The sequence below is a fragment of the Perca flavescens genome, chromosome 11, assembly GCF_004354835.1.
Source record: "Perca flavescens isolate YP-PL-M2 chromosome 11, PFLA_1.0, whole genome shotgun sequence".
NCBI lineage: Eukaryota > Metazoa > Chordata > Actinopteri > Perciformes > Percidae > Perca > Perca flavescens.
The window spans coordinates 20,218,521-20,234,282 of NC_041341.1; the positions used below are offsets into that span (position 1 = coordinate 20,218,521).

At 39.5% G+C, this 15,762-nt stretch overlaps 3 protein-coding genes across 5 annotated transcripts in view; all 3 read right to left on the reverse strand.

The window, feature by feature from the left end:
- Positions 1-3,900: 3,900 nt before the first annotated feature.
- On the reverse strand, positions 3,901-5,367 carry hoxd9a (homeobox D9a). The gene is made up of 2 exons (XM_028591360.1): positions 4,718-5,367; positions 3,901-4,218 (listed from the first exon to the last, which is right to left on the reverse strand). The coding sequence occupies exons 1-2, from the start codon at positions 5,286-5,288 to the stop codon at positions 3,971-3,973; spliced, it is 819 nt and encodes a 272-aa protein (XP_028447161.1). The 5' UTR covers positions 5,289-5,367; the 3' UTR covers positions 3,901-3,970.
- Positions 5,368-7,007: 1,640 nt separating this feature from the next.
- Positions 7,008-15,762, reverse strand: part of hoxd10a (homeobox D10a) — a 42,417-nt gene continuing 33,662 nt past the window's right edge. Inside the window, exons 1-2 of one of the 2 annotated variants that reach the window (XM_028590360.1) lie at positions 8,427-9,278; positions 7,008-7,693 (exon numbers count right to left, since the gene is read on the reverse strand). In XM_028590360.1, coding sequence (XP_028446161.1) covers positions 7,419-7,693; positions 8,427-9,174 — 1,023 coding nt within the window. In that variant the 5' untranslated portion in view covers positions 9,175-9,278 and the 3' untranslated portion in view covers positions 7,008-7,418. Of the gene's footprint in view, positions 7,694-8,426; positions 9,279-15,762 lie in introns of those variants that run through there. The other variant, XR_003693658.1, reaches the window with a different exon arrangement.
- hoxd11a (homeobox D11a) lies at positions 10,654-14,446 on the reverse strand. Of its 2 annotated transcripts, XM_028590361.1 has the most exons (3): positions 13,840-14,443; positions 13,129-13,274; positions 10,654-10,735 (listed from the first exon to the last, which is right to left on the reverse strand). In XM_028590361.1, exons 1-3 carry the CDS (start codon positions 14,441-14,443, stop codon positions 10,700-10,702), a joined length of 786 nt encoding a protein of 261 aa, XP_028446162.1. In that variant the 3' UTR covers positions 10,654-10,699. The 2 variants fall into 2 exon arrangements, with proteins under 2 accessions (XP_028446162.1, XP_028446163.1); XM_028590362.1 differs by lacking the exon at positions 10,654-10,735 and having other exon boundaries at positions 13,020-13,274; positions 13,840-14,446.

Below are 15,762 nucleotides of genomic sequence, written 5' to 3' on the forward strand. Positions count from 1 at the left end.
TAGGTATGATATGGTTTACTTTCATCACAGAGCTCTAATTGTTCTTTCTGCGTGGCCTGATTCTTCGGTAATTAACCCATGCACACCAAGCAGACTGCTTTTTTAAGGACTAATTCTGAATTCGTTATTACACCGCCTCAGATCCATTGTAGGCTCCACACCCACCCCATGATTCAATACGCTTTCCACTCTAATGCTACATTGTGGCATTGAGGTTTCATTCTGCGTTCCTTCTCTTTTTCTCCCATAGAAACACACCGCAGAACGTTCGGGTGCTTTAAGACGCGAGACGTCACAATTCACTCTATACTGCTTGTCAAATTGCGTCACAGACCATAACTGTTTTACAGTTATTGTGGTTTGCGTTAGTGGACTGGATGGATACAATATAATGCAGTCCGTATAGGTAGTGGAGGAATGTAACTAAGTACATGTACTCAAGTAGGCTACGGTAGGCCTACTTAAGAAGAAGGTTGAGGTACTTTACTTGGTATTATGCTATTTTATACTTCAGAGGAAAATGTTGTATTTTTTTTTACTCCACTACATTTATCTGACAGGTTACCTTGCAGACTAAGATTTGACTTGATGCTTTGTTATCATGTTTTACAAGTTCAGTTTGTACGTAGAATATAGGCTACAATATATACAATATTTCAATTAAGCTCGACCAACAACAAAACATGCATTACACATGCATTAGTAATAATACCACCACACAGGCCTATATGAGGACACAGGGTCATCTTTCAGCATGAGTAGGCCTAGGCCAACTTTTACTTTTGATGCCTATTTGGTGATTGTACTTGTTACTTAAAGGATTATGTGTACAGTCTTGTGTTTTAACTTAAGGATAAGATTTCAGAAAACACACACACACACACACACACACACACACACACACACACACACACACACACACACACACACACACACACACACACACACACACACACATACACACACATTGTCCATTAAATGAACTTTTCTGCTACTTTGATGGTAGCATATAGCCTACTATTCAACACGTGTCTGGAAAAGCCAGAACATTAGCCCAAGTAAGTTGCCAATCGGTCACAGCTCTTATTTTCATACAGCCTCCACAAAAATAAAACTGGGCAGATATTGTGTGACTATGTAGAAACACAACATAGACGGGGTGAAACATAGCCTAACTGTAGCTAATAACAAGAGTGAAATAGCTGACCCCCACTCATGACCTGCAAGAGACTCATGACTAAAACGGTGGTAATTACTGCGTGGAAACGGGCATGTTGACAGAATTCCCCCCTATCATCGTTATCACACAGAAGCTTTGATCCAGTGATTGTGTGCGTGTAAACAGCATGTAATATATTTTAAATAAAGAAGCTGAGCATCGTTTTAATTATTCTTTTTTCAATGTTATATCAGATAATTCTAATACTGATTATGTGCCGTGCTTATGTTAATTGAAGCTTATATATTATTTTGTTAGATGGGGTATAGGTTTATTTTATTTTTTTAAAGAAAAATAAACATTGCATAAAGGCTATTTTCTTCCAAAGGCCCAATATACCACCACCTCTGTGCTATCACTCCGCTTTTTATGTTAGTGATGTAAACTAAAGATGAATTTGAGCATTGTGGGGAAAACAACACAAGGCACGGTGTCGCCGTTATGTTTGATCGCTGTTACTATTTAGCTTACATAGTGTGTCATCAATATTTTCCTTTTTATACAAGGTTAACAAACTATATTTCGCTTTAACGAGATTTAAAATACTAAATCAATTTGAAGTTTAGAGGGGGATATGGCTTTCAAGGAGCATTTAGGAATGCATTTCTGAAAGTTGACTATAATTGTTCCTGTTGTTTTCTTCTAAACGATGTTGGACTGAGGCTGCTCTTTTCTAAAATTGCCGCTCTTTTGTGCAAATGTATAGGTTATAACAAATTACTGAGATGTGGGGTCTGGAAATGATCACGAGATTTAATAAATAAAGACAAAGACTGCAATAGTGTGCTAAAATATGAATTGGGACTTTCAACTTGCAAATGTTACAGAAGTGTGCTATTCTAGTTGTTGCCCACAGCTTTCGATTCAGGACGTAAAGTCCTATTATTATTGTTTTAAAACTGCCCTCTAAGTCTGTACTATCCAAAAACCTCAAGTTTTATAACATGATATTCAGAGAATATCAGAGAATATCATTTTATAACGTAAAACATTTTATAAAAAAAGTATTTTTTCTTTAAAGAGACGTTTGTTTTCTTCAATAGAAATCAGTGAATCCATGAAAGCATGTTGTAGTCTATGGTATGGTCCATGTGTTGCCTACCTGTTTTCAGCTGTGAATGAATTGCTGTAACTTAGACTAAAAGACCAATATCGCCCTCTAGCGCTCTCATTACTTTTCCAATGAAGCCATACTGCTGTGGTTAGGTCTGCATAATTCAGTTTTTCTTCCATTTGATTTGATTAGTGCCATTAAATTGTTATAATTAATATATTTGCACAAATTTAAGAACACTCCAGATTTATCAAGGTCTATTATGTTTCCTCCGGTGCAGCCCGAATGAGGTAAAATTAGGACACATGGTCTGGTTTAAAATTTAAATATAAAACAAATTCACTAGAAGGTAAAACTGCATCGGACACCAGTCAAAGTTAAGTTTTATCCCATCGGCGGAAAGTGCAGTTAGAGAATAAACGTGACCATTAAGGTGGGGGTGATTTCCTCTAAAAACAATTCATTGACCAGACACCCTGTGGAAAAGTGTCTACATTCTGTTTGTCAGCAGCAAACGCCCCAGAAAAAAAGGGATTTCAAAGAAGAGTGTAATTACTGGCCAGGACCATAAACTCATTTAGGCCAGACGTCTAGCCATTTCTATAGCTTTATTGGACCGAGTTTCTTCCTGCTTTAAAGTAATTATTCGTACAAGTTGGACAATAAATTGGAAATCCGCCGCAACACCTCTTACAATCGTAAACACTTTATTACTTCTACGTTTCAAAGCAACCGTTTGAAAAAAAGTGAAATTCAGTAGGCTATGTAACAGGATTAAATGTCAGCTGCAAATAACAACATTGCTACTGTCAAACATTGACTCTATTGGGTTAAAGTTTGTGTTGTATTATAAAAGTGTGCGGCTGCAAGATATTGTGCTGCAGCTGCAGTCTTACCGAAAACAAGGCCTCAGCAGATATATATATATATATATATATATATATATATATATATATATATATATATATATATATATATATATATATATATATAAACAAAATCTAATTACTTAGGCTAAATGAAATTAACCACCAGTATGCCAGCATCGTGTAGAAAAAAAGTTAAATAAATTAAAGGAAAATTGAAATCTATGCATTGAGGTTTGAGATCAAAGGGATCGTTGAAAATGCTTTACTTTGTAAGAAAGCAAAACGCACGCCTACCTAGGCTATATTTTTCATTCACACACCTTATGGGAAACAATTTCAAAGTAAAGTTCTTTGCGAAAATACAGTAAGTCAATGTACGGTTTACTGATGCAGTATCTCCGTGTGTGTATACCAACAACAGACAGCAGTCAAGTAGTTGAAAATGTTTTATATACAACTCCAAATTCTTAACAACTATAAAAGCAATACACATATATGCATGTTTCCTACTGGGGAGGGGGGTAGGGGGTGGGGGGAAAGGCTCAACACATCTGATGAACTGCTTGCGGTTGTGTAAAATGTAAAACAGAGAGCATTTTAGATGAAACATAGCCTATTTGATGGATCCTGTCAGACTCTCACCAAGACAAATTCCTGCACATGTGATTTTGATGCATATTTGGCCAACACGTTCGGACACTGACACGCAATATCACGCTATACCTATGGACAAAAAAAATGAAAATGGCTACCGAGGCTCCTACCAAAATGAATTTAATTTTTCAGATGGCTTCCTTGGTACAAATGTGTGAAATGGCGATAGTGATTTCATAGCTGCTCCTTGCCGCCGCTGCTTTCTTTCTTCATCTTCTTCATTTTCATCCTCCTGTTCTGGAACCAGATCTTCACTTGTCTCTCGGTTAAACTGAGTATGCGGGCCACTTCATAGCGTCGGTCTCTTGTCAAATACATGTTGTAAAGGAACTCCTTCTCCAGCTCTAATGTCTGATATTTTGTGTACGGGCATCGCTTCTTTCTCGTGGAGCGTGCGTGAATCCAGTTTGCTGCAGGGTTGTCTGCAAAAACAGATACATATGAAGTTAAGACATGTGATGAGGATGTTTTTCATTTTAAACTTCACTAAATGGTTCTCAAATTAGGGTGAGGACACTGGTGTGGTTGCAGGAAATCAAAAGCTAAATGTGAAATTGTTTAATGTGACAGACAATGCGTAAAGATGACTATTTCCATTACATGTGTTCCTGTTTTTACTGGTAGGCCAAGGTAAAATAACATAGAAAATAATCTAGACCTATATGTGTCTCTAAAGCCTACCTCAGGTTAAATCATTCATCAAAAAGGAACAATGTGTATCAATTCTGGACGTCCTGTGACATGAAAAAAACTTTAGGAACCCCTGTAATAACCCTAGCAGGGCGGGTTTTTCCCCTTCCCGAGCCGAGGTAGCCTATAGTACGAGACACTTTTATAGGTTAGTAAAACCTCTAGTTTTACACACCCAGCTCATGCAGTTCTTAGGGTTGTAAATCAGCATTGGCTATTTCGTTTACTTACTTGGGTCGAGTTGTTGTTGTTTTTCCTCTTTGGGCTCGCTGTGGCTCGAAAGCTCACTTCCACTGTGCTCTTTGGTCGCTTTTTCTGGACACTCCGATACTCCACACGCGAATTCGCCGGCGAGCGGCCGAGCCTCTGCCTCCAGCGTGTCGCACTCTGCTTTCGGTGGCAAGACCTCTGGCTTTGTCCCGTACGGCCGACTGCTGGAGTGAAATCCGGCGAAAGAAACGTGGTTGGAGATGGGGTCCATCCAGGAGCGGACGCCTACATATCTGCCGTCCGAGCCGGGGAGATGGGACTGGTGGTGGTGGTGGTGGTGCACATACGGATGATAAATCCCCTGCGGGTGAACAGAGGACCAAGACGACGAGAAAACGGCGGACTTTGGTGCAAAATTGCAAGAGGAGAAGTCTGCGTTGTCCCCAGCACCTGACGGCCTCGGCGTCACCGTGTGCGCAGCCTGAATAAAGCGAGCACCGTACACATCCTCCGGCTCCTGCCCCATTATAGCGTCCACATAGCAGTTACTGAGAGTGCCACTGGAAGACATTTTTGATCTCTTCCTAGTCATATAATAAGGGTTGCACTGTTACGGGAAGCTTCCCTCTATGAACAATCATAGTATTTTTGCTGGCCTGCATCTACAGGGATTGGTTACATGGATCACGTGGTCATATTTACCAATACAGCGAGTAAATCAATCCTGCCCTTTTTTTTTTCGTCGTCAGGTTTAATTTAGCTTTTCATTTCACGAATAATAAAAAGCCCCATCAGATGTGACTGGGGGGAGAAAGCATTCGCTCAAATGAATGCAAATGAGGTTTTCTGTTTCTCGTGTGCGGGTGGCTGCAGGACGCTGTAACAATACAAGCAGATCAAAAAAGGAATAAGACATATTTCCCGCCCCAACACACACACAGTGCACCAACATCCCGTATCTTACTTAATGTTGGAGAACACTCTCCTAATATCGTCCTGATGCCCTCAATGCTAGTAAAATGCTTTATAGACTTAAGGACTCCTCGTAAAATAGATGTAATAACATGTTGTAAAATAACAGACGCCATTTCCGTTCACAAAGCGGTGTATCCATTGTTAATATTCGGCGAATAAAAACACATTTTCTGGCTTGGTTTGATTTTTAAAAGCTAAGACGGAAACTGCAGTTGTGAAAGTATTGTATTCATTCAAAGACAGGCAATAATGTCTTTATGTATCAATAAATGTTTTATGAGGTGTGTGTGATTATACATGCCGTCAATAAAAAAGAAAGAAGGAATAACGACTTGGAGAAGCAAAATCCGTCTGTGTGTTGATGTATAAAAAGGTGTAATTTCAATGTAATATCTCGCTTTTTTTTAGTAGCCTAGATATAAATTAGTATTTGCTTGTTTTGAAAAAGACTTTGTTGACCTTCAGGTCAGAAAATAAGAAGCAAATTTTAAGATAAATAGTCAAGATTTAGGTCAAATCTGCAGACTGGAGCAGACCAACAGTTGCTAGTTATCACAAATAATCTTAAAATATGAAGTTATCCTGTAGTGCAATGAAAATAAATGCAACGTGGCTGCTGAGGCCTGTGTCGCTCGGAAGGAAGGTTAGAGGCGAGTCTTGCCTGTGAATTTGTGCTTGAACATAACTTAGCCGGCCTGATGGTCCTTAAAGACTGTTGGTATAAAAAAAAACCTCCATCTTTGTTTGATTAAACGACCTCCGCCCCGTTGCGTCTCTCTGCTGCACTGTTCGTACACACATAAAGGTTGGGAAATATTTCTCATCTTATTTATTTTGGTTAAGTTGTTTGTGCTTAACTTCACAAATAGTCACTGGTTTTCAGTTTGTCTTCAGTGAGCTGGACTATCTTTAAAACCATGCAATAATATGCTAAGTGTTGCAGTTTCCTAACAACTAGAAACCGCATTAAAACTGCTGGTAGCCCACAAACTAAATCTTTTCATGTTTTTAGGCTTGTAGGCTTATCGTCAGCTCATGTTGGAAACAATTATACTCATATTTAAAAAACTTAAAAATACAACAGGAACATTTTCAGAACAGCATTTATTTTCTTGCAGCAGCTAACGTGCAGCTCGTTTAGACTATTGTTTCTCTTTTCCTCTCTTCATAACCGTTTTAGGCAAACTAATGCCTGCGTCGATGCAAATAATACCGAAGATTTCCACGGTGCTGTAGGCCTAGTCACTAATAACAAATAACTGTAGACCAGAGACTTTGATAGCATATCAAACACAAAACAATATTATTTGATAATTTATTAAGATACATGCCACAAACATGCAATCAATTCACAGATTAACATCGTTTTCAGCCATAGAAACATTACACGGTTGAGCAAATAGCTTGCACTTACTGTAAAACAAATGTTGCACTACGTGACAAGAAATGTGCTTTCATGAATGAAAATAGGAGTAACTCTTTTCCAGCTCTCGCCATCGCGACACAATAGAATACCCATGTCTACAGGCTACAGGGAGGAAATCTACTTTTCCAATAATTTAAGACCAAAAAGTGTTACCCTGATCAAATAAAACAAATACACGACGCCACACAAAGTACTAAAATTGGCTTATACAGTATATAGTCACAGTTTCGTTGAAATTGAAGATACACGTCCAATGCAAATAAAGCATCAAACTGAAGATGAGAGAAAATAAAAGATAGCTAACCACAGACACATGCACGCTCACGAAAAGGTGAGATTTGAGGTCAGTTCACGGATGCGGTTTTCTCTGTTCATTTTCTTCAGTTTCATCCTGCGGTTCTGAAACCAGATCTTGACCTGCCTGTCGGTCAGGTTGACGCCCCTGCTGATCTCTAGGCGGCGCTCTCGGGTCAGATACATATTGAAGAGAAACTCCTTCTCCAACTCCAAGGTCTGGTGCTTTGTGTAGGGACATCTTTTCTTTCTCCCACTTTTTGCAGTTAACCAGTTGCTTGTCGGCGTGTCGCCTTTGCAGTCTGTAAACAATCAAAATCAGAGACATTCAGTCATTCAGTGATTCAGCTTGAACAAACTCTTACCTGCTGCTTTGGATTTTACCTTTTGGAAATAACACACGATATAAATGTTTTCCCAGAATAAATAAAATGCAGGGGATGTTATTAGTCACGTAGCCTACGTGACACCACTAAAATACGTTCAATTAAACCCCCCCTCCCCAAATGATCAAAACGCGCACCAGATGACACCTTTATACAGCTCGAAACATGATCAACAAATCTATTCTATTTAGTTTAAATGTTGATTAAATTGTTAAAATGATCAACTTTAAAGTGAATTTCAAACACAGATTTTGTCATGTTGTAGTTAAAGATACAGACTCATATTCAGAATACACAGCTGCAAATGAGCCAATTCTGGAAGAGTGATTGCATTTTGCATTCATGCAACAAATATGCCAATCATGTTTAGCTGTGAAAACCGTGCAATAAGCCAAAATATAAAGAAAGTGAAGTTTTTAAAAAAAAATGCACATTATTTGAATTTACATGTATCTGAGCAAAGAAGGACACAGTCTGCATGCTGCATGGTAAAACCATTCACTGTTGCCCGTTACTGCAACCTGAGAAAGACTCTCATTAAACATTACGACTTTAGGGTTGTTTGTGTTTTATACTTGGTTTTATGATGCTGGAGCCTTCTCAGCACTGCAGCGCCACAAGATAAAAGCTTTCATTGTAGCCAACCCACCTTTCCCCTCCTTCTGAAGCAGTTCGGGACTGGACACAGAGGCTTCCATGGAGCAGCTTTTCTCCCCGGAGTTGGACTTTAGATCCGGGCTTTCTGCGGGGACCGGTGTCCTTGAGGTCTCGGGGTTTTGAGGGACGTCGTCACTTTTCTTTTCAACCTCTGTAAAATTAGAAGGCGCAGAGGAGGACTGCGGTTTCGGGGTGACCCGGCTGAGCTGCATCAGTGTTGGGTTTGGACTCGGCGGCTCATGGCAGTAGTTTTCCTGATGTTTCCCGTTCGCATAAGTTTGGCTCAGTCTGAAATAGCCCGGAACCGGGATCTCGGGACCATCAACAGAACAAGACTCGGAAATAACGTTAGAATATACGGGGACATCTGACGAGCTGACATGTTGTACTCTCTTATCGGAGTACATGCAGCAGTTACTCTCTTCCTTTATGCTCTGTGAAAATGTACAGTTTGACATCTGACTGGACGGCTCTATTCGGCAGGGTCTATTCGGATCAGTCCAGCTATCTATTTGAGGTATGTACGAGTGGACATTCATGCCCATATTTTGGTGGTTGACCTCCCCTCTTTTGCCGAAAGACGGCAGGAGTCCACAGGTTTGCATTCCGTAAGTTCCCATTTGTGAGCCAGACGGCATGTACATGTTGCTGCTGGAGTAAAAGCTGTCCGACCTGCATGCACCAATTAACGAGTCCACTAAAAATGGGTTTGCCGCAGGAGAGCTACTGGGAAAGGACATTTTGGGGGGTTAAGTTCTTTAGAGGAGAGAGATGTCCTTTGTAAGCTGACATATCTAGGAAAAACAATCTCCGCGTAAGTCAGGATGCCTCCCGACCACATGACAAGCCCACCAATGAGATTTGAAAATGGCCTTGAGACGCAGCCTCCTGCCTTCTCTCCCTGCACACACACACTAGCACCACACACTAGCACTGCGGATGCAGACGTGGTCAACAGCGACACCTACAACACGGACTTGAAATTGGTGTAGGACTTAACAGAGACTGTTCAACCAAAAACAGAGACAATCACATTTTTAAAGACGATTCACCAGAAAACAGTCCACCTTCATTTGGATCTGACGTGTGCAACAATTGAAGCTCTATGACATGTTTTAAATGAGTTAAATTTTTCAGAGGATATATGTGTCTTTGTGTGAGAGACCGAGGAAAGGGAGTGTGTATGTGTGCGTGTAAAATGCTGCCTATGGCGCATGTAGGCGACAACTGCAGACTGTCTGAAAGAATGTAACCATCTCTACTGAATTTAATGTTTGCTTGTATTCATATCAACCATTTACACCAACAACAGAGCTCACATTAAATGTATTTTGCCAATCTATTTTACTGTCTCGAATATCTTTGAATTTAAATAATTGAAAACAGAATAAAGATGACAAATTGATTGACATAGACCTGTTTGCTGTTTTTTGCTGCAGTTTTTCCCCATTATTTCAGATTTTGAGTTTTGTTTTATTTCTTGCTCTTATATTACAAAAAATAAACAGATCCTGTTTCGTTTTTGTAATAAAACAGCATCAAACCATTCGATGCAAGGACATCGGTCATTTGGATATCTTGCAACATGTCAGCAACAACATAAGGAATGTATAAGGTAAAATGTGGGTGCACCATTCACACATTTAAATTGAGCTAGGCTACTAGAAGCTCTGTATGCATGAAGGTCAACATTATGACCCTGCAAGGCTTTACCTCTCAAATAAACTCCACTTAAGACGGATAGAAAATGGCCTTTATTATTTGCACAGATTATTATTAAGCACATTATTTGTATTTTTCTGAGGTATTTCCGATGTCCAAAATAAAAACCTGGCAGTGTATAGGCTGGGAATTATTTTGCTCAGGGCTCCATTGTTTTTGTCTTTAAGGATGGCAAATGCGTGCAAGATAAACAGTGTGCCTGTGAAACTGAGGGGGAAAAAACACACTGGATCTGAAAATATCCTTACACCGAAAATCAGATGTTAGGCCAAAATAATTGCAACGATCCTACAGGTGTTTACAAATACACAAATGCAGCTTGAAATAATAATATCTTTGGTATTTATGCAATAAGCTTTAAATAATCCTACAACTGGTTTGAGAGGTTGTGTAGATCTGTCTTCAAGGCTCTTATATTTACAGATGGTTGTAAATAGCATAATGCCTAGTAAGCAAATCATCTAAACATCACAGGATTCACAAACAACAAAATAAAGCCTTGTTAACCCAAATTTAATCATTGAATTTGTGTAGAAAAGACATTCATCGGTAGCCTATACCACGTTCGGTTATTTGAGCCTAAAGGAAGAAAAAAAATAACATTTAACTGAGACATCTGACCACATTTTGTTTTAATTATCATGTTTCTTATAATGGCAATTGTTCAAAGATAACATTGGGCTATTTTGCATATCATGTGACGCACTCATTTGAAAAAAAAATCTTTATAATATGGTAGTATATTCTCCAGGTAGGCTATAATAAATTACAATGTAGCTTACCGTAAAAGTGGAAAAACAAATTGGATTTCGGATTATGCAATAATATTAAAACAAATAATAATAATAATAACAATAATAAATCAGGAGATCCACGAATATTTCAAACAGAAAAGCGCATACAATAATAAAATAAGGGTGGAGTTAATCGAAAAAAGTCACCGACAATGTTGTAGTTTCAGGTAAAACTTTCCTTTTTGGTAATAACGCTTATATTTTAAGAGCAAATAGCCAGACGCAGATAAACGATCATTTAATAACAGGTACAGCTGCAACATGAAATCAAATGAAAGGAAATGTATAGCACATTTTCTCAATAATCCCCCCCACAATATCTGGTGTCTGTAGAGAGAGATAACAGTGGCCTAAGGCTGTGCGGCCTTCAGGTAAAGATCGAAGTGTGTATTTTTTAAGGTTCAGATACAAAGAGAGGAGTATAAATATGTATTTAGTTTGTCCTTTCAAAAACACGTGACTTGTAAATAGCTATAATTGCCGTCTGGAAGACACAGGAGTTGCATCAATTAAACTGCACTGACTGTAATACTTATTGTGTATTGAGACTAACTGTTCTTTTCTTAAAACCAAGTAGCCTATAAGGCTACTGTTGAATGATTTGATTTAAAAAAAAGATTTTTAAATGTAAAATCTGTTGAAATCAAAACATAATTCGGGCCACTGGATGGAGTTAGAATAAAATAAGAATGTAAACAAAACCTGTGTTGAACAGATTATTCGGACACTGAATGCTTTTCATGCAGGTTGGATGTTAAATTTGGCTGAACTCTGCATTTCCATTTACACACAAAGCTGCAAGTCTGCCCTCATGTGGACACAGCGAGAAGCAAAGTGAAATGCCCTACACAGTTGGTAATGCAATTTCACTGTAGGATATGATGACAACCCAATTAAACGCTTAATGAAACCTCAGTTTTATAATAGCCTTTTTTGGAAATAAGTGTAGATGTGATGCATCACAAATGAAATTATATTAATCTCCAAACTTATTTTTTCATAAAAGAAGCTGAAAACAAGGGGCGTAATTGTTTCTGCATAGAGCTAAAGTTAAAATAATCACATGAATGATCAATAAAGCGACTGTTTGTGTGGAATGAATGCGTTTATTTACTCCGCCCCTTTGATTACAAAAATAACAGATATACACTACTGAGGTAAAACATGGCACTCAGCCTGTGGTCAGTGTACAGTGGAGCTGCACAAAGATGGAAACGTTTCGCCTGCATTAAATCAAAATAATAAAAAAAAAACCGCAAGCAATTAGATTGAAGATTAAATTGAATAATTACAATATTTCTCCTTCGCAGCAGATCTAAAGGCGTCAAAGCCCAAATAAAATATTACTTATTCTTTATGGCGGTCCTTGTTAGAATATCATCATTGGATCCCAGCTAACAACTATACATGTGTCCCAACATGTCAAAAGGAGCTAAATATGGACGGGATGCGCAGAAATCTCTTGAATTCTCCAAACATTTGTAGCTATGGAGTAGAACTACTTTGGTCTGGGGGTTGGGTTAGGACACGTTCAATAGCCCCCTTATTTAGACGTTTACAGCTACGTTTATTATACCGTCTAGACGGTTCAAGGTTTAGTAAACAATCCAGTGTTTGAAAGCAGAGGAAATAACGGGATTATACAGGCCTGCAAGCGCCAAATTTCTCCATTGAGGAATCTTTAGAAGAAAGATGCCGTGTCTACTTTATTTCACACCACAACGTGCATTACATGCGACGTATAAATGGACATTACACAAGGAAGAAGCCTACATATATTTTATATAAATAATTTCAAAGCACAGCTCACGCTTTGCTGGAATATTTGTTGCCAATAACGTGAAAATATGTGTACACAAATAAATAGATGCAGAAAGTGTTTGTAAAAAATATTGCATCTGCAAATGCCAAATTTAGGTGAAATTAACTTTTTAGACAGGATTACGAAGATTCAAATATGCAGAGGAGACCAGTCTTTAAAATGTGTGTGTGTGTGTGTGTGTGTGTGTGTGTGTGTGTGTGTGTGTGTGTGTGTGTGTGTGTGTGTGTGTGTGTGTGTGTGTGTGTGTGTGTGTGTAATGTCAGGTATCAGAATAAAGGATTCCCAGTAAAATACTGAAGGCGGTCACGGTTCAGCTTTTTCTCTTTCATTCTTCTGTTCTGAAACCAAATCTTCACCTGCCGATCGGACAGGTTTAACATCCTGGACAGCTGAAGTCGCTTTTCTTTGTTAATGTACACGTTGAAGAAAAACTCTCGTTCAAGTTCTCGGATCTGGTATTTGGTGTAAGGACACCTCTTCTTCCTGGACTTGGTTGATGAACCTGCGCAAGAAAAAGAAAACGAAAAAAATTGAAGATCAAGTAGGCTACAACAATGTAGACTACAATGCAGTTAACAGGTTGACAGATACATGTATTTATCCATTTATTTGTCCACAAAGGCCTCTCTCTGCGCCACACACACAATGAGAGAAAACAGCGGAAATGGCATTAATAAGAACTTACAGACTACTGCACTGATTTGATGCAAATGTTAGTGTATGTAGGTATTGCATTCCTTAAAAGTCTTGCACACCATTACCTATAAACCGATGAAATACACTTTCATAAAAACGAATTTCTCGAATTCTCTATCCATACAAATCCCTCCCAGCAACACATTGTCGTTGTCAGACACAAGCCAACCTTTAAACTATAACTTAACGGTTTCCCCATTGTAAATATCTTTACAACCGTAAACTAAACCTTATAGGGATATAAAATCTTTTGCATGCTTATAAAGAGGCACATAACCCTGGACGGCCACGGAGGTGGACACAGCGCAGTTCAGACGCGCTTTTGTCTAACTTGCACACTTTATATCCAAGACAAAGAGGAGAATACTTACTCTGTTGCTTGTTGTTGTCGCCGCAGTTGGAGGATGAGTCCTCGTCGGCGCTCCCGCTCGGGTCAGCTTTGTGCTGCTCTAGTTTGGTTAAAGCCTGATTGTTATTCGCAGCATCTCCGGGAGTAGCAGAGTCTGTCTTTTGTTTGGGGAGCTCCGCGTTGGGCTTGTCCGAGTTAGGATTGTCCAAAAACTGGTCAAAGCCCTGTGGGAGAACCCCATTTCGGCCGACACCGGTGAAGAAATTGCACGGCGAGCTCGTCCCCCCGTGGTGGCCGTACAATGACTCGTTTTTGAATATCACATCCGCCCTGCTGCTGGAGGACTGGATCAAGTCCCGATGCATTATGTCGTCCGTTGAGTAGTAAGACGCGTAATTGCCCCTGTAGTGCCATTTGCTGGGATGGTCCAGTCCATAATCCCTGAAAGCGACTTCTCGGACAGGTTGGACTTGGGCTATGTTGGGAGAATAGGGGAAATTAATCTGACACGAAGTAGTCTGCGGTAAAAAGGAGGAGACTGATGTAAAATCGGGCGTCGAAACGTAATAAGTACAGCTCGGTAAATACATATTTGACGCACAGCTGCGATCATCGTATTCCGTCATATCTCTTCTTCCCCTTTTCCTCTTTGCAACAGAGGAGATGAATTGGCAGCTTGACTGTGTTAAACTTTGTCCATCTATAGCACCACAGGCGCGTGGAAAGACCCCGCCAGGGAGAGAAAATCGGAAACGCAGGCAGACCTGCAATACATCTTGATCGATTCTTGAGGTAATTGTGTCATGTGATCCAGCCAAGAAATTACCATACATCAATATCAGTCATTAAAAACTGTCCGGAGAAACTCATGTGAGCGCATGCAAGAGACTTCATTGGCTCCCTGGCTGCACAGGAAACTCCTCTCCAGCCTTCTAACCCTATAGCTCGCGGAAAAAGAAATTTGTGAACCACCGCTGGAGTATTTAATTGAAAGCTTTACAGCATCATCGTCATTGTATAATGATATGTAATGACAGCCGCACGCGCTCAATCGTCCATAGATTTGCGCACTTTGGAGTAGGCAGCGTGTGTTTGCAGCAACAGTTAGGAAACATTGAAGTTGACCTCCAAATTCAATGCAAAGCTTGAGGAAAATGGCACCAAGGCCACCGTGTCTGCACTTCCGCTGCACAGTCAAACCAGAAGCCTGTGGGATTCACAAGCGTCTCATTAAGTCGTTTTTTTATGCAAATACATTTTAGGGCCCATTACGTATAATCACTGAGCACCATGATGGTTGGAAGACATGTAAATACACAGCAAAAAAATATTGTCAGATGCAATTATCTTGGCCTGCGACATGGTGCGAAAAGGCTCAGGCGCCACAAAAGAAATAACAAGACCACAAACCACTGTGCTATTGTAAATGATACTGCAAAGCATGTATCCCAACTTTAAACTCTCTGTATTTAAATGTTAAAGTATTATATCCAGCTTGCTTTTTCATTTGTTACACCTTAATAATAAAAGCAGATGAACGCGCGTGAAAACAGCCAAATAAAACAGCCCACGGTATGCTATTGCAAAGTGCAGGAAAGTTGATTTCAAAAACATAAGCTAAGTCAATCGCAAACCTGAATCACTAAGCACATTCAGCACGGCCAAGTCCAAAACAACTGGCTTTGACCGTCTGTGGTCTAGGTGATGTCCACCACGCATTTACCAACAAGCCTCTGCACCCAAATCATTTTATTGCACGAAGGCAGCCATGCCCATGCCTGCAGAGTTTAGGCCCCGAGATCTTCTCGGTGGTGAACACTGGTAAACGGATACACGCCTTCAAGCCTTTATCAATATTTTCTGTCTGCCATGGTGAGTATGATTTTTATACGTTATTTTATTAATGTATGAAAGTAGAAAAAGGGAAGAAAAAGCATTTAAAGAA